Raw genomic sequence first — 27,888 nt, forward strand, 5'->3', positions numbered from 1 at the left:
CTCTGGGGAAAATATAACATCTTAAAAGGGATGGGAATGGGATGGCATGAACAAATGCAAAAATTTCTGGCTTTAGAGCCAAAGCTCTAAAGCTTTTCCCCTGAAGCTCATTATGGGTTTGTTAACACAAGATCTTTATAGCTTTCAAAGCCTGAAGGAGAAATAATGCACATCACAGGCACTCTAAGATTAAAAATGCGGGCACCTTAGAGGCTTAGGTGCTACTATTTGGTTACTCAGCTATGCCCCCAGTAAAGACAGCGATCTGTGGGCTGTGTTCTCTATCGTCCTGTTCAAGGGCTGATAAAACCAGGAAGGTTTTTAACACATTCAGTGATGTATGCTGTAAACACCTGGTTAAGCGATGAGTCAAATGCCTAAGCCTACATGAGTAAACGCAAGAACAGATGCACCCACATTGGTAAGTTCTTCTGTAGGCATTGGCAACTGCCTACGTTAATAAAAACATCCAAAGTTCTTAGTGTTAATTTCTTATTCCATACATTCGGAAAGCATTGACCATGGTTTTATGACAATGTAAGAGGGGGAAAGAAATATGTCCAGGGAAGATGGTAGGTTCTATGTGGAGGAAAAGCACTTGATGAGAGCAAAGTTATTAGCAGTGCTCTGCTGTGTTGATTTGGAACAGGTCCATTGTATTTTCAGCAACTGACAGTTTGGATTGTTACAATTCCTTGGCAAGGACAATAGAAAGATGGTGATTTCCGGGGACATAATAAAAGGGTGAGCCCCGGCTTTTGCACACTGCATTTTAGAATTGCATGCTTGACGTGCACAATTGGGCAGCGCTGCCTTACTTCCCTTAATCCCCCTCTCTCTCTCTCACGCTTCCTCACCCTCCCTCATAGCAGCAGTAGCTGCTGCAGCTTTGGCAGATCATCGGAGAGAGCACAGAAAATGAAAGGAGCTCGGCTATCTTCTTAACATTTTCCCCAAAGGATTAATTTCACCTGCTTCTCTAGTTTTCCTGATCGACTATTTTGCCCTTTTAAATCCAATAAGTTTGGAGTTGTTTCACATAGTTTTAGGAATGGACTTTCTCCTCCTCCTCCAGCCTTTTTCTATTTTTTTTTTTTTTGACAAGTCAGAAAATTGTGAAGTAAGCCGACGGAGTAACTGAGAGCAAGAGAGGGAGAAGAGCTTCCATTCTTTTAGTGCAGTGGGCTGAGGCAAGAAGGCCATTGTAATGGTAAATCACACGCAGAAAGGAAGAAAAGACTGATAATCAATCACAAATGAAGCATTTGGTTGGATTTTGGCAATTTGCTGGCCAGTGGCTTTTAAATCTATAAACATTTTTTTCTTTTGCCCACAACTTCAAAAGCACAAGTTTGATCTACTGAAGAGGTGAAGATAAGTCTTTAAAGAGCTATCATACCCAGAATGGCTGGGAATGGGGAAAGCACAGTGCTGGAATGCCAGTGAAAGCTCACTGTTCTGAAGGAGAAGCAGCGTGCTGAAATGTTGGTGGGAAATGTTTTCAGCCCATCACCTTGGACTCCAGCTCTGAAGGGAAACTTTCCATCTCAGACTCTTTGTGTTTCATGCACTCAGAGATGAGTTGTGGTGGGCTTCTGGGGAGTTTAATCTGCAGCCTCGTTGTTCTGTGATTGCCTAAGTGTTTCTGTATTTGACTGAGTATGCGGTAGGACGGATGAGGATGTTAGACAATATTAACACCAGCTTATCATCTTCAGAGACCAGCATTACCCGTAAAGGAAGATACATCTACCTGGAGGCACTGCTTCAAGGAGGTGCTCCATGGGGATTCACGCTGAAAGGTGGACTGGAGCATGGGGAGCCATTAATCATCTCAAAGGTATTTTTCTTATTTGAAATGAAATGCAAAAAAGTTATGAGTGGTGCCCGATTTAAAGGGCAAGAGTTGTAAAATAACACTGAAATGTTATATTTGACGCTGTATTTGGCCTGGTTTTGAAAACTGTTGAGCACCTATTCAAGTCAGGAGGTTTGCTCAGGAGCAACATATTTGAGGAACGTGTGAGAGCTCTCAGCATTGTTTAACTATCAAGGTACAGGTTTTGTCCCACAGGAAGGATCTCAGCTTGCAGGAATTGCACCTATTTATTTCACTGCTATGAATGACAGCGAGTAGGGGACTCTCATGAGGTGATCTTGCATCATGAGATCATAGCATATCTCAGTGTGTTCAGTAATCCATCACCACTTCTGCAGAGAAAGGAAAGTAAGTGCTTTAAGTCATAATGTGATGTTGGCTGATTACAAGTGTGTGTAGGGAAATGGAAGCATAAATGCTTTTGCCTATGTGGTACATGTTCATGTTATGCTACGTTAGCAGTTTGCTCACCCCATGTATTCTCTGCTTACTAAATATCTATTAAGTATGGTATGACGTCAAGATTTTTATTATTTTAATTATTTGTGATCAGGTATTAGCAACAGGCAAGTAGCAGCATAGCTCACGGGGATATTTTTAGGGGGAAAAACATGAGACTTATTCATTCTTATCAAACCGGGCTATTGTAATACCCAGCTACTTCAAGATGCAGATACTGAAGATAAAAGGTTTTCTAAAGCATTACATTGAATCTGTGAAAATGTATTTGACTTATGGCCCTAAAACTGTTTTGAAAACAGGATTTAGGTAATTCTGAAGTTTTACCATTTTTAATGGCTCTTAACCACATTTCTCTGCTGTGTCCTCCATCTGGTGCATTCTGCCTGTTTATAGGATGTGTTTATATAGTGAGCTGCATGTAAGTACTTACGTCTGATCGTAACCCCTCATGTGAACTTGGATGTTTGAGAGGAGTTCAAGAGGAATTCAAGGGATTAGAACTGATATTAGCTAAAACAAAATGCTGACGCTCTGGACCAATGTTATTCAAATTCTGTAATGCCTTGTGTGAACACAGTCACATGGAGACTGTCAGCCACTTTAATAGTTCACCTGAGGCAAATTATTTGTAATTAGTGCATCTACATGTTGAAAGTAAAAAAAGGGACTTCTAGAAAAGTTCTTGCATCGCAAAGAAACTTTAGAAATTTCACATAATTGTCTTTCTTGCAAAACCTTCTTGGAGATAGTTCAGCACAACCATATAAAGCAAAACCAGCCTCACTGAAAGCAGTGCCCTGCATTTGTGAGGAAAAGGTTTCTTTTTCGCTTTGACATTCTCCTATGATGGAAAAATACGCCGCGCTCTCTCTCTTTTTTTTTTTTTAATTGGGGGCAAAGAGGCAGAGAGGCAGAGATGGCTCTGGCTGCTGAACGTTAATTAATCTATGGGATTTGGTTTCCACAACAACCAGGCCCCTTAATGTCAAACATGCCTGGAGTGTGCATGACGCCACTGGGAGCTGCATGACTTGTGCCTGCTGTCTGTGAAACACACTGCAAAAATGTGGTGGGTGCTTTTGGTTGGTTTTGGGGTTTTTTTTCCTCCCCCCTAAGCTTGTAGCAACTGCTTGGTATGTGCTGTCCATGTTAGCATTTTGTTGTTCTGCTCACGCATTGGTGACGCAGAGCTGGAGAGCAGTTTGCATGTGAAAGCTGTGCTTTCTGGAATTCCCACAGCACCTGTAGCTGTTTCCTGGTTTCCAGTTTCAGCTCAGAAATTCCTCTTGTGTTCCTCACCATGTGCTCTTCAGTTATTTAGCTAATTCAGTATTCTTCTGTGAATTATACTTGGAAGAAATTAAGAACTGTGGGGGAAATGAAAAATTGGATCATGTTTCAGTTAGAATTCTGTACTTGAACAGAGGAACTTGGAGAATCAGAATCGTTTGTGTTGGAAGGAAATATTAAAGGTCACACTGGTCTTGCAGGTACACACTAGGATTGATCCAATAACAGTTCTAATTAATATTACCTATAAATACCAGAAAATGTTAATGTCAGGTTTTAATTTCTGATTGAAATTAAGGTAGGAGTTTAATTTCTGTTTCAGCTTGGTATTGTGTTTTGGCAAACGCTTTATATTTATGTCCACTTAACTATCTGTTTGTGTTGACAGAGTGGTGTTAAATGGCCTCAGTGTAAATAAAAATGTAGATTTCAGCAAATATTTAAGCTGGTACCCAGGAAAGCTTGCAACGTAACTTAAACCAGTCAGAGTAACCTTGATGTATTGTTATAGAATTCTCGACAGTCAGCAAGTCTGTCTAAACGCAATAGTTCTTTCCGGCCATCCAAAACATGCTCATTTGGGACGCACGTGTATTGGCCTGTCTCAGCTTTAGACCAAAGGCTGCGATAGAAGCTAAAAACCAAGATGAGTGAATTTACAAAAGGCCCAGATGCACAAAACCTTGTTCTTGCAGCCCTGTGCAGTTCTCGGGAAAGACAGATCTTTCCACCAATAGTACGCCAAGAAATTACCCAAGAGCAGTGAGAGCAGCAATTGGGAGCGTAAGTTGCCAAAACCAGACCTATATCCTCAGCTGGGAGGAGATGCTGCTTTAGAGATCTGCTGGCCACAGTTTTAGTATCACCTTCTAAATCGGAATCAGTTATCTGCCACCTTTCTGTATAGATCCCTTTGCCGTATGGATGTATTGCTGTGCTGCTGCGCAACTAGACAGCCTGATTTCTCAGAGGGTGAGTGATGGAGTGCACAGATGGGTGCACTTGCAGTTAAACACACTAGTGAATGCTTTGCTGAGTCAGCCTTGATGCTCAGCACATCATGCTACCACATCTAAATCGGCTTGGCAGAAATGTTAGCTGTGAAGTTAACATGAATTTAGGTACTTAAAACAGATGACCTTTTTATGCAAAAACAGTTCTTTTTCCCCTGTGGAATGACAAACCTATCCTGAAGCAGTTTCTTGACAGCTAATTCAAAGTCCTCAACACAGATCTCTCAGTGATACATTGCTAAAGGTGCAGGAAGACCATAAACAAATCTATTACATCCTCTGCACAAAGAAAGCTGCTTTGGCATTCCCTCTAGTCAAGTTTTTCCTGTCTTTTTTCTGGGCTGGCTATATACAACTCATCATGTGAAGGCTGTAAGTCATAATATAGAATCATAGAATAATCAGGTTAGAAGAGACCCACCTGGCTATATAGGACATATAAAAAAAAACATACCGGTTTTCAGAGAAAGGAAATTTCAAAATGCTTAACAGTGTATCACCAAAATGGAATCTCTGGATGTTGAGTGTCCTAGAGGAGCACTTAGCCATCTTGGGAATGCAAGGAAGTTCACTTTGTCTTCTGGAGCTGGCTGTTGGGACACAGTGCTTTAGGATTGTGTGGTATTCCTGGTCTGCCACCCAAGCACACTCTTGTGAGGGAGCCTCAGAAATAAGCTTTGTGGAACATTTCCAACATTATTTTTCTGTTGTACCAGAAGGAAATGAAAGGCAGAATGGGCAAAAAGTAATCAGTTGCATGTTCCTTTTCTGCTGCGCCTCAAGGGAATGTCCAAAAATCAGTACCTAAATTAGCACCAGAATGTCACTGGTCAGTGCTGGGACAGTGTCCGAAATGATGAATCACAGGCAGCAAATTAACAAAACGTATTTTCCCATTTGTATTGATTCTGTGGTGTAAAAGATGTTGTCAATGAAGAGTGTAGGTGAGAGTTTGAAAGGGAGCTGTAGTCCTAGCATCCTTCCTGGGAAAGAATTTCCCATTTATACAAGCTTGGAGAATAGCTGTCAATCAAACTCTTTACTTGGAACCGTTTACAGTTTCTCCCTGTGTTTTCAAATAAATAAATGTCTTCTGGAGGTGAAGGGGAAAAGAGTTCGGTGGCAGTAGTGAACTCTCAAATGGGCATGCTATGCTATTTTTTTTTTTGTTCCCTGCTGAGAGAACCTCAAAAATCCCAGCCTAGATCTCCAGAGAATGTGCTACTCATGGTTATCAAATACTCCCTTGGCCAGCAGGTTCTCAAGTTTTTAATTACTTTCCTTTCTTAAAATATCACACTTTTCTTCTTCTGTCCATTCGAGTTCAAAATGTAACTAATACTTCAGAAACAGTAGAAGTCAAATACCCTGTAGCGACCTCTGCTTCTTTGTCTTCAGGTATTGGTTCACATAATTTGATCTTTATCATAGCTGTTTAGTAATCTAAACCACGTAATTTTTGCCCAGGTATGGGTAGATCTGCTCACAGTGGAAATGTCATTAAACAAGTGGCTCCTTCACCTGGAGCTTGAAATTTCATGAGAAACGCGAAAGCAATTGCAATAATGCTGAATGTGTTTAATAGGAATTCTTTCAGCCTTAAAACCAAGATAATACCCAGAAGCAAACTCAGATTTCCATTTGTGTATTATTTTTTTGGCTCATTCTGAGCTGTAAGATCAATGTTGTAAAAATTGAAGCCCTGTTGGTAAAGGCAAGCTGGTAACAGAAGCGTTCATTCCCTCCCAATTCCCTGCAATAATTTTAATTTAAGGTAATTAATGTTATTCAGTTTCAACCATTTTGGAGCCGGGCGATCTATTTCTCCAGTCTGTTTCTTGCTGCTACCCACAAAACTTTGGAATAGTTTTAGCTGTTGTAGGCCTCTGAAGTGCCCTTTCATTTTGAGCTCCATGTTGATGATACTAACAAAAGAGTTGTTTCTCTTGCCTAGGAATTAAGGCATCTGAAGCGTTCTTTCTCAGATGGCAGCTGTGTGGGAATACTTTTCACATGCTGAGCTGTAGTTCCTCAGTTCCCTTCACTCCAAAGGGCAGGTCATTTACAGGGACCTCATGCCAGAGGCATGACACAGACTCTCAGAGTTTTAACTCTCAGCAGGGATGAAGGAAGCAATAAAACTTTAATAATAATAGGAATAGCTTGGGATGGAGCCTGAGAAATAGTCCTGAATTCTTGTAAGGTGTTTAAACCTTGTTAGGAGCCTGATCCAACTTCTGGTGAAATGAAGAGTCCTCTAGCAGCTGGTGCTTACAGGAGCTGGTTCAGGCTGTCTTCCACAAGGCTCCCATGCCTGTGCTATGTTTCTTTTTGGTTCTAATGCCTTCTTCACCTTACTTGGGTGAGCTCTGAGAGTAGTCTGTGAGATTTAACGAGAATTGTTCTATGATTCCTGACAAAACACAACCCAGAAGGCTGCACTGGATCCCAGCTGGCCCACAGACTCTTATCCCCATCTCTCATCAAAACACTTGGAGTCAGTGTTATTCCCCTAGGTCAATACCAGCAGCCCATTACTTTCCCCTCTTGAATGTCTAGAGTCACCATAAACAATACTAAATTAGCTTAGGCACTGACAGGCTAAGTTTCTTTGTATCCATCCCCCATACCCCTATGTGTGACAAATGGCAATTTAGAAATCATTAACCTTTCCATAATGCTGCAAGCACAATACCATGGCCAGTGCTCGCATTAGAGAGGCTTGTCTGAAGTTGGCAGTCACAATGGTCTTACTTGCCTGGGCGTGAAGACATAAAGCTGAGCCAGAGGCATGGTGACTTGTTCTGTGATTATTATTATCATCAATATTTTTCTTTGAAAGCTTCCACACTTATTCTTGGCTGTTTAGATGTGGACTTCATTTTTCTCCTCACTGCTGAAGAATAATTTGGGACCTACGAGTTGTTAACATTTTTTTAAAAAACAACCCTTTTCACTATCTTTCAATACACTTAGTGGGCTGATGAAGGTTTCCATCTCAAAGCCATTGTTACGCTCCTGCCTTCTTGCACACCGTTTTCCACACTGGCTGCGCACTTAGGGCCTTAGCTATGTGTGTTGTGTTCAGTGCAGCGGCAGCTCCTTACGAGTGCTGATCTCTTACTGTAGAACTGCACTAGCTTGCAGGGCAGGTTGGTGTGTTTGTTATTCCTTCATTTCTTGTTCTCACTGGGGAAAGCAGTGAGTGAACAGTGAGAGGGCAGGAATTTATCTAGAACCAAACCAAAATATAATGGCTTGTGCTTGGTCTCAGTCAAAAGGCAGGGGAAAACGTGCTCCTGTGAGCAGAGAGAAGTACAGACCTGCACTGACTTCCATCCTGTCTGGAACGCAGGAAAAAGATCAAGGGCCAAACCATCCTGGCCAACAGAATTTGTTTCTCTCCAATTCCCCCCTCTTTGCCCTCCAGTAGTTCTTTTAGGTTTGGCACTGGAGGAGAATAGGCCTTGTCTACTGATGAGCTCAGGGGTTAATCATCTGCCTGCACATCAGACTCTTGTTGCTAGACTGTGGCAATGCAGGAGGCAGGTGTCTGATCCTGGACAACAGCAAAATCGGGATGATGCAGAGCCCTGCTTTCAGAGGAGCCGAGGGGAACCAATGCTGTGGGTGTTTCAGAAAGTGGAGGAGCAGTTCCTCACCACTCTTCTTTTTTTCTCAGGGCTCAGAATAGGGCCTCCCAAAAGACTGCCGATGCCAGCACAAAGGACAGGATCGTCTACCTTTTCTGAAATCTAGGGAGTTCTTCTATGAAAAGGCTTCTATTGTCAGCCCTCTCCATTTGGCTGCTGATGGTTCTCTAGCACAAAAAGACTTCTGTTTACTTCCCCAGCACTGAATTAGCAATTGCAGATGAACTGACTGACTGACGTGAGCGGTGGCTTGCTGGGCATTCCTGCAGCACCAGCAAAGTCAGCAGGAGCTTTCAGACTGCAGATAGGCTGTCTGAAGGGATGGTGCCAGCTGGTCTGTAAGGCATCATGATGAGCACATCTACTGGGAATACCTTGGTTGTCCTAATTAACAATGGTATGTGTAGCTAGATGCCAAGGTGCATAGATGACTCAGTAATGCAACTTGTATGAATGTGCATGTGGAAGGAAATTACCTTTAAAAACACAGGGATACCTCTATCCTGAGAAGGGATGGGGATGATGACTGACAGGTGTCTGTCTCCAGTTGACCGCTCTTACTTTAGAGTTACCTTTTCACCAGAGATCAACCCAATGTGAAAATTTGATCCAAACCCACAGAGATAGCTGGTCTTTCAGACCAGGTCTCCACCACTGCATTGCAAACGCATGAGTTATAAACACAATATGCAGTGCAATGTCCTTCTAAATCACAAAAAGGTGTGACAGAAGAAGTGGTTTCTTCTCAGGCTCTTAGAGAGGAATCATGTGTGATTAAACACAACGTGCTAGCCCTAGCTTTACCTTACATGAATGAGAAGTAGATTGGACAGAAGAAAAAGCCATGTATCCTTGTTTGTTTGGCTGTAGCGGTATGAACAGAGTTAAGATTTACACTGATCCTACAATGAGAACCATAGGATGTACTCCTGAGATCAGCATCTGTGCAGAGTAGATGATTGCTTGTGAAAGGCTTTACTACATTCGGCCTTTCCCATGCTTCCTGGGAGCCCAAGGCATAGGAAGAAAACCTATCATCGATAACAGAGCTGGAGCTGAGCTAATCTCATCTCAAAATTCATCATTGCTTGCTTTCAGAATCTTTTGATGATGCCTAAAACTGTGGAGCATGAATCCAGCATGAGCGTGTTCTGTGTGAACTGCTCAGACTTTCGGAGGGATCTTTGAAAGTGAAAATGTGAACTCTAATTTCCTGGCTAAAACCCACTAGTAATCAAAGAAAAAATGTCCAGAGGCCTTTGAAAACAGACTTTGAAAGCACAAAGTCTTTGTCACTTTATTGAGTATTTATGTTATTTTGAGCCTTGAGTGGCTCCCCGTGTGGTGACACCAGAGAACACCCAAGAACAGTATCGGACAACCCCAGAACGTGTTGGTATCCATCAGCCCCAGAGGAAAATCTCTTCCCTACCCAAGAGCTGGACTTTGCCTTTGAGCGTGAACAACAGACACTGATGGGTGCTCGCCATTTTTCTGGAATCTTCAGGCTGTGCTTCCTAGGAGACAATTTCTTTTCCCATCTTACACAAACCTGCTAGGGTTGCTAGATACTAGGAGGTTCAGATGAATATAATTTAGGAAGTGTAGATTTTAAGTGTATCTTTCCTTATAATCTGTCTCACATAGCCTGCCTTATCTGTGTTTGTGTCTCACCCAAAAGGTTCCTGCCTTCTCTAAAGGTCGACTTAAACCTCTCAGCTTTGTCTCACTTGCTAGATCCTTGTTTCTGAGGGAGACCTGAACTGTATCCTCCAGATGGACTTACCAGAATCCCAGCTCTTCGAAGAGACTCAGGACAGAAGATAAATGCTGGGTGACATCTTTCCCCTGTGGAAATAAAATCTGTGTCTCTGTATCACACTTAGCACTCTGAGTAAAAAAATCATCTACTTAAGTGTTCAAAATTTGCTTTAGGTAAGAGAGAGCTTGTGTAGGTTCACAACAACTGAGCTGGAAACTGTTCTAGTCTTCCCATTTTTAGCTAGATGCTGCCTAAATCTATTTCCACAACTCTTGTTACTTTGCCATGAACTTAAACCCCCAAACAAATAAATGATACCAGGTTTCTTGCTCAATTGAAATTAGTGAAAGGACAACAGGAACAGACAAGACCAGCTTACCCAGGACACAGCTTGTTAACATCCTAGCTGGTATTCAAGCATAATATTAATTTTTCACACTTGCATTAAAATATCGGACCAAAACCCAAAATTCAAACCCCAGTGAAGAATGATTCCTGCTGATAAGAAAACCACTGTGCTTAAATTCATTACTGGAATAGGCTGTGGGATACATTTCAAAGCATGGGGTGAGAAATAAGCTCCCAAATCCCATTAAGAAATAACAGGATTTATGTGCATTCCTCCCATATATTAACTCTCCCCTCTGGAAACGTCTTGTGCTGAGTTGGTGCCATTTTTCAGGCAGGTGCAACGTTTTGCAGTTCCCACAGACCTCTCCAGATAATCTGCCAGCCTGAAAGCCATTCCCTATTCTCACTCAAGAATGGGGATTTTCCGATGCACGGATGAATGACGAGTTTGGCTGACAAATGTCATAGCTCCATGTTCTCCTGGGATTCAGTCACACATTCTGCAGCGATGCTGTAAGCAGTTTTGTCCTGTGCATATCAGCAGTTAAAGTGTTTTAAACACTAGCCAACAAAGAAAGAGAAGAGATACCGGTTTCTAGTAGCTGTTATCAGTAGTGGGTCACATAGAGGTACAATTTGTGATGATGAAGTCTCCAGGGAATCAGTTTGTATTGGTAGAAGGTCAGTTTTTATTAGCACTGCCTAGAGGTTTTTCCACCGTTTTATTGAAGTCAAGTTTTTGAAAAGATGCCAGTTCTTCACATATGCTGCTGCTTCTAAGAGTTTTCATGGATTTTTTTCCTGTTAAAGCAAGGAAGAATATGAAATGTTGATTCATATAAGAAATTGAGATAAAAGTATTGTGGAAATATTTGCCAAAGAAATGACAAACAGATCTGTTTCAAAATGTACAAAGCAGAAGCAATTTCATGGGACAGCAGGAGGCCAGTAGGGTCTCCAGGATCCACGAGGATGATCCATGTTGTGGCAAGAGGTGTTTATTTCAGAAGAATTGAAAGAGCATATGGTCCACTATACGTTGCAGAAAATTTCCTAATGCCTCTGGAGAACCACTGACTTCCTGATAAAGAGAGTTAACTGTAGTCAGACAGAAGTATCTCTCTTGGATTTCTGTTCAGCTTGTAATCAGTATTTTTTTTGTCTGTTGTGGCAATTTCAGCAGGTCACAGTTGAAAACTATGACCTCTTAATGCTGTTTATGAGTGTAATCAAAAAATCTGTTTCCATGTGTCCAGAATTGGTAGTTACACAGTCACAAGGTGTAATTATAAAAAACCAAAACCAGCAATGGGTGAGGAGTGAAGCAAGGGTGAGTGTGCAAATGCACCACAGAATTTACTGTCTTGTGTAACAATGGTGTTGCTTGGAGTTTATGCATTATTTAGTGTTAGATTTCAAGATGTACGCAGTGGCACATAATCGCTAGAATAATCGTGTCCTAGAAAACCCAGATCCACTATTGCTACTTCTTTTATTTATCTGTAAAAATATGCATTATTTGAATAAGTGCTTCATTTGGAAAAGTGGATTGGTCCCTAATGTTAGACCTCATGTTTTCATACATTGATTAATGGCCACTCTTGCCAGTGGGTGAGAGAGATCCACATTTCTCAAATGCAGTCTCACAGAAACTGGGAAATGAGCTGATGGAATTCAGACCAAAGATCTGGCTGTTTTCCAGGGGCAAATATATAGCAAGACGTATTTCCAGTTTCAAGAGAAAGGCTTGAATCAGAGAAAGAAATGCAAAACATTTGGAAGCGAGGGGTGGGATGGAGGGAATCTTCATTTTATCAATGATCCCCCTCCCTCCTGTCCCACTCCATTTCATGTTTGCTTAAAAGCAGTTGCCAGTGTTTGTTGAACAGTGTCAGCACGGAAGGGATGCAGCCACTGACCTGACTGTAAGACAACAGTAAAAGGTTAGTAGAATTAGTCTTGTACTGCAGACTTGTATTAATAGTGGTATTGTGGGGTTGTTGGCACAAACTCTGCAATTAAATAAGTTGCTGGCACTCTTCCCCAGGTTAAATTACTACCACTGTTCCCCCTGCTTGTGAGTCAATGAGTACAATCCTTTTGGGGAGGCGAGTTCAAACATTTTAGTTCTTTCGGGATTCTGCACATTTCTGACTTCAAGCTAAGAGGTTTCTGCTGGCCTTCCAAGTAGCCCTTTGTTGTTGTCCTGTCTCTGCAAACAGCCTGTGTAAACTAAAGCTGGAATAACTAGGCAGGGAAGGAGGTGGGTGAGGGGGAAAGACACAACAAGATTGATATAGAAACAGACGCTCTTAGCAGTGCTCCTCACTTTCTCTCCTGCCTGGACCCAGGGATTTTTCTTAGCACTCGGCTGTTGTTGCAGAGGATTCGGTTTCCATTGGAGGTTCATCAGGGGCAACTTACCCTTTTTATCATCCCAGAGAGGCAGCCACAGGTGCAGGGGAGTGGGGGTATACCCTCTGATCCTTGCCCAAAAATGCAAAGCGAGCACTTTCTCCAGCCCTCTTCCCCCTCCTGCTTTAGTCAATGGCAATTGGGTTCAGCCCGGGGGCCCACGCACTCTTCTGTGCTGTTCTGCAAGGGCCACTTGCAGCAATACACCTCCTGAACCAGAAAACTTCACATTTCCAACTTCTTAATAGTTCCTTCTACTTTGGGAAAAGGAGTCCCTGTGCTGCTTCCCAAGCCTGTTTCTAACTTAGTGACAGATAGTTGCCTACCAGACAGCACCTATGTCTTAACCTGTTCACTGAGGGGTAGATCTAAGAATTGCTCTCCCCTGGCCCATCATAACTTTGTTTTCTATAGTGTTTTCAGCAGAGCTAGGGAATCATCTGCTGTCTGACTTCTCTTCGTGACCTACATTAAGACTAAGATGAAGACAGTCCAGTCCTCCAGGGCAGGGAACTGTAAACATCAGACACAAGAACTGGAAGAGCTTCAGTTTCTATTTCCCTGTGTCCAATGCTGAAATGCAGCAAGACTGTGGGGAGACGGTGCTGCTTGCTATAGGAGTTGAGAAACTTGTACAGATAAGGGTTTTCTAAGAAACTGGCAGTATACAGAAAAATGTTTAGTGAGAACCTTAATCTCTGCTTTTCTTAAGACTGGATGTAATTTAATCATCATGAGGTGTTAATAACATTTAAAGGTTTCTCTATCTGCATGATCTTTCCATGGCTTAAATCAGAGTTTAATGGAGATCAACAGAGAGTGAGCCACTGGCACATGAAGAGAAGTAGAAGGTTAGGAGAAAGGAGTAGGCAGAAACAAAAGTGAGCGCGCTTGAGTGACTCTGTGTCTCTGCACCTTCTTGTATGTCTCATCAGCTGCTAAAACAAAAGGTTCCTCTGCTAGTTGGAGCTGAAGAGAACCAGGGTAAGCATCTATTGTTCTATATGTTTTATTATTCTCGGGCTGTGATCTTGTCAGTTCTCGTTAGCTCAACATGTTGGACTGTGTCACTCCTTGGATGGGAGACTTTGAAACGCAATGAGAAATGACACAAAGGGGTTCAGTCCATAGCCCTGCTCCCTCTGAGCTAGTGCTGAATCAGTGACCCATCAGAATTTGTGGTGGAGAGGGTGTGATAGCGCTGCTCTGTGAGATATTCTGGCTTTGGTGATGAGATATTATAGAAAGTCAGTTGGTGTCTTATTGTACTAGGAATAAATATGGTCCCATGAGCCAAGTTTGGGATCAGTTGCATACCAACACCAGCATCTTAATTTGTTCTTCTTTTAGAGAAGCTGAGGGTTGCAGGTAGCTCTTGTGAGGTGCTTTGGTGGCAGATGGCAGTGCCTGCAGTTAAATAGTTGTATTTACATATGTATGTATAGGTGTGTGAGCTGAGGGATGCTTATAGTTTGTAATCTCACAAAGTACCACATGAAAATAATTCCTGCTTTTGAGCTGAGTCGGAATATGTGCTGGAATATAGAGATGAAATGGAATACATAACTGATTTGGGCTTAGATCATTGAGCGAGAACTAGCCATTAGCACATAAAATAGATGTGAGACTGTGGAGGAAAGGAGTAAATACAAAAATTCAATGCTGATATCATATGCTTATGACATTCTGATGGTGAAACACACAACTGGTCCTGGTTAAGAGGTCTGGTTTATTCATCCAGCTGTCTAGTTTTAAGCCCTCTTTCTAATTCACAGGGGGTTGTAGTCCAGCCTCCTACTTTTGGCAGGCAGTTTTAGGCCAAACAGAATAGTAACTGAAATGAATGGTTATTCACTGAGTCTCCAGCACTCAGAAGTGAGTCTGCTTTTATTTAGGATATTTGAAATGGGTGATAGCATCCTGCTGTTTCCAATAAAGGCATTATCTCCCATCATGCCCATGGCTGTGGCATTCACAAATGACCTAAAAGGCACAAATGACTCCAATGGCAAGTGAATCTGCGTGCCAATGTTGTTGACTCCCTACAACGGGATATCATTGGCCATTTTCATCAGCAACACCTAGGAATCTGTAAGGCAAGGTTACTGTGCCAAAGCAGGGGTTTAAAATATTTCCTAGTGAAGTAGTTCAAGGTATGAATGAATATGTGTTCTAAAAGTTGGTCATGTGGGAGCTGGGTAAGGAAGCCAATGTTAGAAAGGCATCTCTCTGCATGTAAGTGACTCTGCCTTTCCAAACTCTACTTATATCCCTGCAAACTCCTATCCAAAACAAAAGAAAAAAACAAAACCCAAAACGAAGAAAGGAAAAAAAAGAAGAAAAGGAAAGTCCGGTTGCTTGATAGCTGCTCAACAGGCAGCTCTGGGATCCTTCTGGCAAGATCCACTGCAGCTGAATTTGTCATTGTTCGGTTTGTGTCACCCAGCTGGTCGGGTCAGAGAGCTTCTCTGACCTGAGCCTGCAAGTGATGGACAGGTCTGTAGAGGGCATTATCACAACATAATCACATGGAATGAAAGGAAAACTGGGTATGCCTTTCTTAACTTCTCCCCCTGTTCTCCAGACCTTTAGGATAATGCATCTTTTCTTATTTTACTCTGAATCTATTAGTGCTTCTGTTATATAATAAGGTTCTCAGAGCAAAATATGGCCTGGAGAGTCATAAATGGAGCTCTTCCAAGGATCTACAAAGATGTGCAAAGGTTCTGTTGCGCTGCTAAAGAAAACATTAATCATGGTCAGGAATATTTCCTGCTGGGTTGTGGTGTGCTCTCTGGTTTCCTTCATCCCTCAGGCACTGGTGGAAATTCCAGGTGACAAAGAGGTGGGGGTTATTTGCTGGGTTAAGTTAGCTAAATTTGGGTTGGAATGGGGCAGAGGGTCTGTAAGTTCTTAGCGGGATTACTGTGTTTTCCAAAACCAACAGCAGCCAGGAAGAAAAAAAAAGAAACTGCAAAGAGCCTGGTCAGGAGACGAGGGGAAGAATTTTGCTGGTCTGGGGACTTTGACATTCATTTTCTCTTTGTGTATACATGCATGTTGATGGGTTAGGGGAGTGTGGGAAGAGACTTGCATTTGGAGCTGGCAGTGTCAGGAGTTTAGCTGTTCACTTGGACTTACAGGTTTTATTTAGTTGCAACATATTGGCCACAGCATGTAAACAAGTTTCTAACACATGGAAAGCTTAGAGAACATACAAATATGAAATATACTTGGTCTGGTGCCTTGTATAAAGAGACTGAATTTTGTGGACTCTGAACCAAAATCGCAGCAAGACAAAAAGAATAGACAAAATCAGGAGTTTGTGTCGAACTGAAAAGTCTTGTTCAACTCGGTAAAATAAATGCAGGTAAACTTCGAAATGAAAATAAAACTGAAATATTCTGCTTTAAAAATGTCGAAGTTAAAAGTTTCAACCCTTTTAAATTATTCGTTCTTCCCTGCCTTATGGGTTCAACACCATTGGCTGCATTTAGCCTGCACATGGAAGCAGCCCTGTTCTTGCCACTCAGAATCACATTATAGCGAAATAATGATGCCCTGCTTGTCAAAATTCATCTTTCAAAATAAAGCTCTCCTGGACATGGAGCAATTCAGACTTCATACAACCAATAAATGGCATTCCTTTTCACCTCTGAATTCTAGGGAAAAAGAGCTGAAACTTGCCAGAATCCTTCTGTAAGACCTTTTATTAATGGTACAAGGGATATATTAAGATCCTAGGAGAGTTTAATTAAAGAGGCAAAATTTTCACAAATGGATGGATGTGGTAATGTCCCTGGATATTATTTCTGTGCTTTTCATATTTCTAGTGCATTTCTGGTGCTTCAAAACATGTCTTTTATAGGGGTAGGTAATGATAGCTGCCAAGCTGCACTGTTACTCTTTTTCCTCCCAAGTATAGGAGCAGTATGGATGGGCTGGAATCACCCTGTGCTGTACAGTCTGAGCAATAGTAGTTGCCGAGACAGGAGCTAGAGGAAGTGTGTCTCTGGTCAGCAGTTCTCAGGCACATTCATATAAATGCATCAAGAGCTGTCACAGAGTGTCAGCATGTGGTGGTGTCCTGCTCCTCCTACAGCTCCCCGTATCCTCTCTGAGCATGGCACTGCAGTGAGGCCATCATGAACAGCCGGGTACTGGCTGGTGATTAGCCACGTTGCCTGTGGCTAAAAGCTGTGTAAAATGAATAAAAGGAGTGGGAGCGGCAGTCAAGAAAAGCAATACTGGCTAGCAAAGGTAGGCTTGGTTTTGTTACGCAGCATTGCTATCATTATTCCAGCGAGAGGTGTCAGCAGGAGAGTCCCCAAACTCAGAATCATTCACGACTATGGGTGACTTTCATACAAAGAGCTGGGTTTTTTTTCAATGAGCTTTATATATCTGCTTGCGAAAAATGCCAATTCATTTCATTTTTGGCTACGGACACAGTTTTACAATGGAAAACAAAAAATGTTTTATGGGTCCCTTGATCTGCTGCAGCCTATGGAGTAGGGTTGGTCAGAAGGTCAGGGATGCAGGTGAATGGGTCCTTTGTTTTTCTTGCATTTGTGAAGCTCAGGTACCGCTCACGTTAAGAGGAAATGAACTTTGAATATTTTTCAGTTACCACTGCTTCTGAAAAAGGTGCTCTGAGCTCTGTTGTGTGGCACATTGTTTAAAAGTAAAGGCATCACCACATGAGGACTGGCCTCAGGATCAGATGATATTGATAAATAATAATATACATATACACAGGATAAATATTTATTGATTTACATTTGGTCTGTATATGTTGTGTGCTGCTGAGAAAAACATGCTGCACTGGTAGCCATTATCCTCTCTGGCTGGTGGAAGCCAAGGGCTGGAAATGGCTTGTTTGTCAAACAGTCAGTGCCACCTTCTCTAATCCTTACACATGTTTGCGATTGAATACCTGCAGGCAGGGATCCCTGCACCAAACCCCTGTTTAGGGACTCAACACTGAACGTAGAAGATATTTATTTTTGCCTTTTATCAAGCACCAGTGACTTGCAATTTTCCCTTTAGGCGTACCCAAGAAAACATCTCTGACAATAACGCCGAGCAGTGGCACAAGTGAGTAAATTTTTGGAGACTATGGCAAGTTCTGATGGAGAGGATGTGGTAGGCAGCGGGATGTACAAAATAGTGTTACACCCCAAAAGGGCATTGTTGCCTATGTACAGGACTGATGTGCTCTAGGCCTTTGTGTGCTGAGCATTGCTGGTGGCTGCGTGAGTTGAACAGAGCTGATGTTACTGTATAATCTCTTTTTCTGCATCAAACTGGTGTATCTTGTTACCTTTTCTGTGGTTCCTCAAGATTCTTACTGGCAAAGCATCTGTTGTGTGACGTCTTAGGCAAGGCACAGGTGTGGGAAAAGAGGGATTATTTAGAAAAATATATTTCCCATGTTCTGTCATCTGTTTGAAGTTAATGGAGGTTTTGTTGCTGCATGGGGAAATATATGCTAGCAAAGGCCTACAATCTTTGTACTTTAGCGTTTTCAAACATAAAGGTGATTGCTTTTTACATCTCTGACTTCCCAGAGTGCGCCTCCTGGGAACATACCAGAGCACTGTTCTCTCTTCTTACTACATCCTAAGTCAGGAAGGTAAACATTCACTGTCTTATGCCCAGCTCTCTATACTTTTTGGCTGTAAACAGTGTGGCCTTGTCAAGGCGTGCTTGGCAAGCCAAGCAAACACAAGACTGCAAAATAACTGTGCTCTTATTCCACTCCTTGTGTATGAAAGGCATTTTTAGTAGGACTTTCCTATCTGATACACATCCATGAAATTATTTCTGTATCATCATCATCCGAGGCTCCCCTTGTCTGTCTGCGTCGTGCTGGCCAGGTGTTATGCCTGTCCCTGTATTACATTGCCAGTAAATAGTGCTGCCAGAAACCTGCAAGGAAGGTAAAGCAGAAAGATATTTCTCTTTCTTTATTATCACTGGGAACTGGAACTGAGTGAAAAATGGATTTTTTCAGGTCACTGGTTGTTAAAAAAATACTTGCACCTGGTCCAGATGGTTTGTTTCAATAACAGTTTTAGTTGTGACAATATCCAGAAATAACACCAACTACTAAAATGAAATGAAATAATGACATTTTAATTTAAATGGAAAAATTGAACTTTTTTGCTTTAAAAAGAGTGAACTTCAGGCTGCCTTCTTTTAAGCGAATATATGCTCAGAGTCAGTGTGTGTGGAAAATGTTCCCACTATGAGCATGTCACCAATTGGTGACAAGTCACGTAAGTGTTAGAAAAATTGGTGAGCAGCCTTTAAAGCAAAGTATATGAGAACTGGATTTGCAGGAACACTTAGTGGCCAGGGAGGCTTCTCTGCTCCTTAGCTGTAGGACTGCATTTCCTTAAAAAATCTGACTGTCTCTTTCAAGTTCTCTGTAGGCTACTGCTCTTATTTGTGAATACTCAGCAGCTCTCACCCATGGTGTCTTTCCAGAGGGGATACTGCAGCCCTTTGCTCATGAATACTGTAGTGGGGAGAGGAGAGAAAAAGGGCACTGCGAGTTTGTTTTGCTGATAGCCGTCGTCCCCAGGACTGGCAAGGGGACCTGCATGGGAGAGCAGAAGTTCCCGCTGCCTGAGCCAAAAATCTCAGCTCAAAGCAGAATATTATGAAGAACTGCATAAGGCCAGGAAGGATACACCGTGTGCTCAAGATTAGTGCCTAACCTTCCCCTGCAGCCCCAGCTGCCAAACCCTTGTTATTTCAAGTATTCCAAATAACTTCTGGGATTTGTCGCTAGATCTAGGGGTAGCACTAATCCAGGGAAAAAAAGATTTTGGTCGTGTAAGACCCTGTCCATAGAGCAGCTTGTGAGAGTGAAGCAGCTTTTCTTAAAGCTGGTGTATGCACCCCAGCCCAGTACTTCTGTGCCAGCATAAGCTGTTGACTTTGCACTAGGTTCACCCCTGTAGGCTCCGTTTGCAATGGTGCCGTATGTGTGCTTAGAGCAATGCAGACATCCCTATCCCAAACAGGCCTGTTGCTCTCCTGCTGCTGAAACCCAAGGCTGGACAATGGGCACTTTGTCACACATTTCACTATCCCTTGTGTGGTTTTGCATGACTCGCACCTTGGCCACTTAGGTCAGTCTCTAGGTGTACTGCACGCCTTATATTTGTCATCCAAGTACACATTGCTGGGTTTTATCAACCTAACAGGGGGATTTTTCTCAGCACTCTACAGGAGTAGGAGCTACCTGGGTGCTGGTACTCAACATCACCTAGCAGCCCACAGCAATAGCAGCTGGAAGGACATGAGGCATGGTATGCCTGCCCAGTCTTGTTCCCAGTGCAATATTGAGATGGCTGTAATTCACGGCCCAGGAATTCCTGCCCGCCAGGGCTGCTTGATTCCCCAGGGCTTGCCTTGGCTGAGGAGCCGTGGCGTTGAACCGCCTCGGCCAGCTCTAAGGTTAACTGAGGACAGCAGTTGTATGCAGGGTGCTGGCATGCTCCATGCCGTCCTCACGCATCTCCTCCCCATGTGAAACATGGGAACAGTCGGAACGGTATTTGGGAGGAGGATGGGAGCACAAGCCAGGCCTCTCTGGGGTCTGTGCGTGTGTGTGTTAATGAGGCCCAGAGGTGATGCCAGCCAGCTATCTCAGGGTGCAGTTTGCACATGAGCGCACCAAGAATGCAGCAGCTATTCAACGATAATAAGTTATTATAAGCACACGTTTCTGACCATGTCAAATTTTGTACCCATTCAGCTGCTAAAATCCATGGAATTTGACACTGGAGAAACAATCACGTTTGTGAAGAGCTTGTACAAAGGGGAAATCACATTGCTTCCCAGCTAGAGCCTAAGCGGTGGATTGGCTTTTCTAATACAATATCACACATTTATTCCTTAAGCAAGATTAAAACTTTAGAAGATGAAAGATTAGTCAGCAAGATTATAATAGAAAACATTCTTAGAGAGTTGTATTACCATAAAGAACCATCTGCTCTCCTCAACTGCAAGAGTTAAAGGAGATTTTTTCTTCCATACCTTTGGGTGGCAGAGTTCTACAGACACACAAATGGGGTCTAGTCTGTTCCCAGCTCAGAAATCCCTTCATTTTCTCTAACAGTACTTAGGTAGGTAATGTAAAACCTGCTTAAGGGTGTGAATAAGATGAGCAAAAAGAAAAGAATCATGTTCCCGAGATATCACTGTGCAAATACCCAGACAAAACCAGAAGATGCTGATGTGCCCAAGGGGTGCTCATGCTGAAATAAGGAGAACGCAATATCTTCTCCATTCAAAAAATGCTGGAATCAAAATCATTCCTGCTATAGCAAATAACTAGTGAGGAAGAATCAGTAAGCATCAAGGAAGGACAATGAAAGGAAGCAAGGCCGGGGAATGATGAGAGAATAGGGATCAGGATGATGCTAAAAAAGAAGAAAACAAGGAGCAAAACTGCTCAGACTGCCAGCCCACTCAGGTGGGATGAACAGGCTGTGTCAGGTTTGAGCTGGTGTAAATCGCTGTCATTTCACTGGTGTCAGGAGGCTTACTCTTAAGAACATCAGCTCTTCCTACTTTTTAAGACTATCTTACAGCTCACATTGCCTCTCAGTACTGTCCATTTCTTAGTTTAACCATAAATGCTGCTGAAATTAGTGGATCCTCGATTCTGGGGATGTCATCTCTGCGCTAGCAACAAGGTGTTGTACTTCTTAAAGAGGAAAAGAGCTCTTAGATTGACTCTTTTTTTGTTCACCTTGGCTTCCCGAATGATGTGTTTAAGTACAGGAGATGAATGCACTGCAATCTTATTTCCCACTCTGCTAGTCTGATATCAGTTTACCACAGTAACCATGTTCTGGAAAAATAAACATTAGCTCAGAAAGCAAACTGGAAAATACAAAGAGATGAAATATTAAGGAAATTGTGAGCAGTCACTTGAGCTTGTACAGTAGCACTTCACTTTCTCACCCCAAGGGCTCAAGCAAGGTGAACGGAGTTACTGAAACTCATTCACCGTGAACCCATCGTTCATTTTAACCTTTTTCTGTGGGGTGATCGATACTTCAAAACTGTGTGGGAACAGAAGGGAGATCAGGAACAAATAATAAAAGTGAAACCAGCCTGTAGGGCCTGATCCCTTGTCCACTGTGATTTTCTATAATTTAACTCTTTGGCAGCAAGGAAAGCAGTATGGTTCGAGAGAAAGGGGTCTGCAGGGGGACCAGAGAGCTTTGACTTACAGTCTGATTCCAGCTCTGGTCCTCAGTCACACCATCTTTTGGCTGAGGATTTGGGTCAGTAATGTGTATCACTGGTTCACGGCAAAAATAAAGTAGGAACATACTTATGCTCAAGCTCTACTGAGTAACACATGGGAGATGCATGACAGGAACAGACACTTCTAGTACTGAAAGGACCTCCAGGAAAGCTGGGTAGGGGCTCTGCCCATGGCAGAGGGTGGAACTGGATGGGCTTTGAGGTCTTTTCCAAGTGAAACCAACCTATGATTCTATGATTTTCAGCGGCAGCTGTTGACAAAGTAATGATTTTAAGTGATGGGCCATGAAGCTAAAACAGACATAAGGCTTTTTGAAGGCTGCACAACAAGTGGTTTAAAGGCAAGACTACCGAGTGCATCTGTGAGGAGCATGATGAACCCTCAGAGTGGAAATCTGCTCCTCATATTGTCCTGTGGTAAACCTGGAAAGAGTCAGGGAAGTGTCAGTAGTATTTTTTCTGCTGCATACTGGTGTAAATGAAGCAGAATTTGGCTCTAGCTATCTAAGTCTAATAGATGGACATTGTTGTGTGCCTGGAGAAGCTGAGAGATGACAGCCAAGTCATCCAAGGACAGCCATCGAGGGTTGACCAATATCCCAAATCTGGCTGTTTTATGTGTTTTATTCTTAAAACTGGGGGTAGAAAACATTAGGTTATATATTTCAACTCTATTCCCTTTTCTGCTGTGTTGATTGTGAATGCCTAGATAATTTATAGGGACTTTCAGCCTCTCACTTCTGCTTGCATCTGATTTATTCTTAACGAAAGACAATTTGATCCTCTGAATCTCACACTTGTGTGTACCAGTGCATCTTAAATCATTCCTCTCAGGGTTTGTGGATCTGTAAACTTGCAGGATGCTTAACAGAGTATCTGAAATCCAATTGTAATAACTGTTCCTGGTCTGCTACTGTTCCTGGTCTGCTTTGTTAGCAGACAACATTCCTCTAAGATTCTTTTTCCTCCTTGCAAGGTGAACAAGTAGTATCAAGTATCAGTCTTACCATCTATTGTGTCTACAGTCCATTTCAGCCTGACACTTAAGACAAAGAGATGGAATTGCCAAATGCATCAGCCTTTTTGCTCCGGCCTTTAAGTGCTGGAAGGGCAGCTGGTGGAGACGTGCAGAGGGTGGATAGTAAGGGATGAGGGTGGGTGTGTGTGGGTGAAATGGCAGTCATGGGATGTTCCTTAGCACTTCAACTTTGTCCTCTAGCACTTGTGAAAGCTACTGAGTAAATATCCAGGAGAAGGAGAATCTGGGCTTCACAAAAGGTGTTCATAAGCTGTGCTCAGGGAATAACAGTGGGAGAATGAAGCCAGCGGGAGCTTGTGCTTTCTGGATGTGAGAAGGAGGTGGTTTGTTGGGTAACAGATCACTGGAACTGGCAAGTTCTCTTTTAGTTCTTTTTCTTAGCTTTGTACCAACTTGGCTGGTATTGGATTTCTTCTTTGCTGATTGGAAACTACCAAAGATGTAAAATGCCGCTGTGAAGTTCACTGTTCTGGCATAGCCTTTACTTGTGGTTTCTTCTTATTTATGAGGTTCAAACATGCCAAGAAAAGGAGCTGGGTGGTCATATGCAGATGCTTTTCTAACATAAGGGAGCCAGAATAACTCCAGCACCTTCAAAGTCCTGTTAACATGACTTGTCCCCTCTATGTGGTACTTGACTTAAGCTCCCTCACCTCAGCGAACCATCTAAATACAGTGAACCATATGGACAACTTCTAAACCTTCTGCTGAGGTAACGGAGCTAGAAAATGCAAGAACCAAACGTGGTCTATGTTTCTGGACTGATAAGGAAAATGTTGTGTTAAATGGTTTTAATGTGTTTTCCTATTACATTAAGTGATCTGGATGCATTTATTACTTCCTCATCAATCAGATAGTCAAAATTTGATTGTAGAAATGTGTTCTGTTCTCATAGTACTTTAAAATCTGCAGGGAATTATATATACAGGTAGCATTTTGGTGCCTAATCCCAAACTGATTTCATCTGCTTGGGGACTTGGGCCGTTATGTTGCTCCGCGTTTATTTAAATTCTGTGATTCCTGAATGAATAAAGCGTTTCTGAGATGATGAGAATATGATGTACTAGAGTGTCTCAAGAGGCAGTGGCTACCTAAGCATATTGTGAGCATTTGGGCAAAAACTATTGTTTGAAACAATATTTTTAAACCAAAGCAGTAGGGTTGCAGTTTTGCCTGTCTTAATTTTTTATGGGGCCAAGGAAAAGCTGCACTTGGAGTTGTAATAAACCTGCAGGTTATCTGGCTGTTTTGTAGCCTGCCTTGTGGTCACACTGGCATTTGCCCTCTGGTTCCAGAAATGTTATTGTGACAATGATGATGTGTGAAATGGAAACAAGACAATTAGTGTTTCAGACACGCCAAGCTGGCACTCAAACCAATTTACTCAAACTCGAAGGGAACAAATCTGACACAGAGACCATTCAGCATAAATAGCAGCCACTAAAAAAGCTGTATGCCTTTATTTTCTGATCACGGTAGGTTAACAACTGCTTGTTAGTCTCAAGGTGTTCTCTCCTTCCCCAAATCCATTGCTTTGGAAAGAAATGAGGCTTGCCCTCATTGCTCAAGTTAAGAGTTTTGCTCATGAATCTCAGTAAGTGAGTAAGTGATGAAGCCTCTGTTACGAGCGATTATAGCTTCACTGGTGAGCGTCAGGGCAAAATTATTTAGGGACTGGGAGCACAGGAGTGGATGATGAAAAGCCTTTTCATTTATTAATCACTTTAGTTCACATCTGAAACTTAGCCAGCTGAAAAGTAATCAGCTCTGGAGAATGGGCACATAGAGCAGAATACGGTCAGCTCATAGCTTCGTCTGGACATCTGCACTTCACCACTTGTACTTTAGGAGAATATAACAGGTTTAGTGACCCCAGACAATGGTGAGAGAATGTTCATTGCATGCAGATCTTTATTAGATTAACTGACTAGGAGACATTTTGCGGAGCAGTTCAGTGAGAAACTGCCAATCCCAATACTTCATGTTTTAAACTGCATATTAAGTGTTTACTACAAAAAATGCATCACAAGTGGTTTGATGCTGAAGCGAAAAGATGTGGTTAGAAACAAGGGGGAGCTTTTATTTGTGCAGGGCCATTTATGAGTGGAACATTTTATTAAGCATCTAACACAGCAGCTTCTTAATCCCTGGAAATTTTAAACTGAAGGTGGCATTTCACCACCATAATTGATTAGTTACGAACTTATGTTATTATGCTAAATGTTCACAACCACTCTTTCTGGCAACATAATCCAGAACTTTATGTCATGAGGTTTACACCTCTGTTGGGCACTCATGTGAATGTACTTGTGCAGCTATGCAGGCTGCCCCATTGCAGCAGCTAGAAATTGGTGGCAGTGGAGAGCACGACCAGTATAGGAAACTTAATTCCTTGTCCCCAGAGCTGCTAGTTAAACAAGCCTGACTGGTGCAACGTGTCCTACTAAAATGCATCTTTTTGTCTTACTACTTCGGGGAGAATTCTAGTGAGGAAGAGAGGAGGGCAATTTTGTTATATTGAGCTTCTGATTCACCAAGACCGGGCTTCATAAGTGAATAAAATACTGAAAAGTACTTCTGTACAGGCTTCATCCAAATCCCATGAAATGGCAAAGATGTGTACTGAATTTAGTGGTGCTTGGTCAGGTCCCCAGAAGGGCATTGGTTAAACTAATTCCAAACGGCTGTAGCAAGGTCTTCCACAATAATTCTGCCTTGAGGTTTCGAGTGTGCTTTTTGTTCTTTTCTCTTTTACGCAATCTTAAAGTTTTCCATGGCTTGTTTGACTCAAAGCTGTTGCTGCAAATCCATGTGCCAGAAGGGACATTTTCATCACTCATGGGACCTATTTTTAAATTCCACAGAGATTCCTTAAGTGAGAATGATATCCCAGAGAACTGTATAGGATGCTGTGAGTATGGCAGCTGATCTCAGGGATGCTGCGGAGTGAATTGGAGCTGGAACAATTGACTGGAACAATTGAAGTGGCAGGGAGACCGTAGGGAAACAGAATGCAGTTACCTTCACTGGAATTTGGCCAGCATCCCAGCTACCACTAATGCCTCTACTCTTACAGAAATGTCCTGGGATTTTCTTTAATGTATGATTCAGCTTATAAAAACATGTGCCTGCTGCCTTAGCCCCTGGAGCCATGGCAATTAAAGAAATGCGATTTAGCCAATATGTAATGACTGGCTTTAGCAGGCACATTCCCTTCCTTTCTAGTCATTCCGGCTCCCCTCCTGACCCCCAAGATGCAAGAGTAAACTTTCCAGTGCGTTGTGTAAACAGCACCCACAGTGAGCCCCTGTGCCCCATCCAGGTTGTCTTCTGAGTCCTGACATACGTGCACAGTCCTAAAGGCATGTTCTGTAAAACCAATCAAATGGGCATTGCAGAGGAACTGTCTGAGCAAGCCTGATCCTGGCTGTCAGGCTGACTGACCTTCTGGCAGGGAATGAGGGCCCCAGGGATGCTCCTGCCTGCTCCCAGCAATATAACTTTCTGGTGCTTAAAACTGAAGCTAAGAAAATGGAAAAGGCTGGGGTAATACTTGGATATAAAGGGCTCCTTGTACCAGGTCCAGCTAAGCCCATACACATTTATACGTCACCTGTGTCTTTAATGCTGATCCCGCAGGGACCCAGCATGACATGCAAGGAGTGGAGACTGGCAAAATCAAATGGGCCTTCTCACATGCAAGAGTTGGGTCACTGCTTGTGTGCTGCCCTAGTTTAGGTATAACACCGGAGTAACCCTAGCAGTACCCATGGAAAACATCCCTTCGTAATCCAGTTCCTTCCGGAGGTCAAGGGCCTTTCACTGCTGATAGCCAAACAGACCGCTTCACATTGCCCTTGTCAGTGGGAATCTCGTAGCTGTTCGTCCCGTCAGTTTATTTTCAATGACATTTTTGGAAACATAAGAGCAGCAATAACATTGAGAGAACTGTGAGAAACCAGGAAATAGTACCAAGTAGAGGAGAAGGCAGAAAGGGAATGCACATTTTCAGCTTGGATTTGAGATGCTTGGAGTGGACTTTTCCCTAGAACATTCTGGCAGAGTAAGAATTGAAACCCTTACTCTAGAAAGGTATTTACATGTCACAGTGGTGGGTGTAGGGAAGGTGTAAATATAAGGTTCCACAAACTTAGCAGCCATCAGGACTGAATATAGAGGCTTGTCTTCACATAGACAACAGTTTCTAAGACAAGCTTACGAGCAAGAGCTCTCTGGCACAGGGAAGGAGGAAGACAGTGGGCAATGTGCCTGGTGTTTTTCCAGGTGTGTTTACCTCATCCCTCCACGTGGCACCTGGCATCAACATTGGCCCTGAAAACTTGGAACTGCCTCAACCTAAACTGAAGCTGAATCCATTGATGTGTCTGCTGCAGCTAGAGATAGTTTTACCAAAAAGTGTTTGGACCCAAGAAAGATATGGTTGCTTCAGAGGATCAAGCAGGGAGAGGGATAGGTGCTGTGCACATAGCTTAATGAACTTCAGTGCTGCTGGTACAGCTGGGACAGGACCAAATAGAGCAGAGCCTTTCTGCTTAAGCTGGGAACTTGATTTTTGGGGGCATATTCTGGAATCTGAGCTCCATGCTCAGCTCTGCTCCTGGTGATCCCAAACCAAAGTTCGAAGTCACCAGTGCACATCCGTATGAGCTGCAGTGGTTTGGGAAGCTTGTGTCTGCTGAGAGAACTGTTGAACTTGAGGAAACACTGTT

General features: G+C 42.7%; 1 protein-coding gene across 2 annotated transcripts in view; it reads left to right on the plus strand.

Annotated features, from left to right (window-relative positions):
• The first annotated feature begins 1,079 nt into the window (after window positions 1-1,079).
• SHROOM3 (shroom family member 3) overlaps window positions 1,080-27,888 on the plus strand; it is a 138,398-nt gene continuing 111,589 nt past the window's right edge. For both annotated transcript variants that reach the window (XM_069855003.1, XM_069855004.1), the window contains exon 1: window positions 1,080-1,840. In XM_069855003.1, the coding sequence (XP_069711104.1) occupies window positions 1,676-1,840 (165 nt within the window). In that variant the 5' untranslated portion in view covers window positions 1,080-1,675. The remainder of the gene's footprint in view (window positions 1,841-27,888) is intronic.

Source organism: Phaenicophaeus curvirostris, chromosome 4 (genome assembly GCF_032191515.1).
Source record: "Phaenicophaeus curvirostris isolate KB17595 chromosome 4, BPBGC_Pcur_1.0, whole genome shotgun sequence".
Lineage (NCBI taxonomy): Eukaryota > Metazoa > Chordata > Aves > Cuculiformes > Cuculidae > Phaenicophaeus > Phaenicophaeus curvirostris.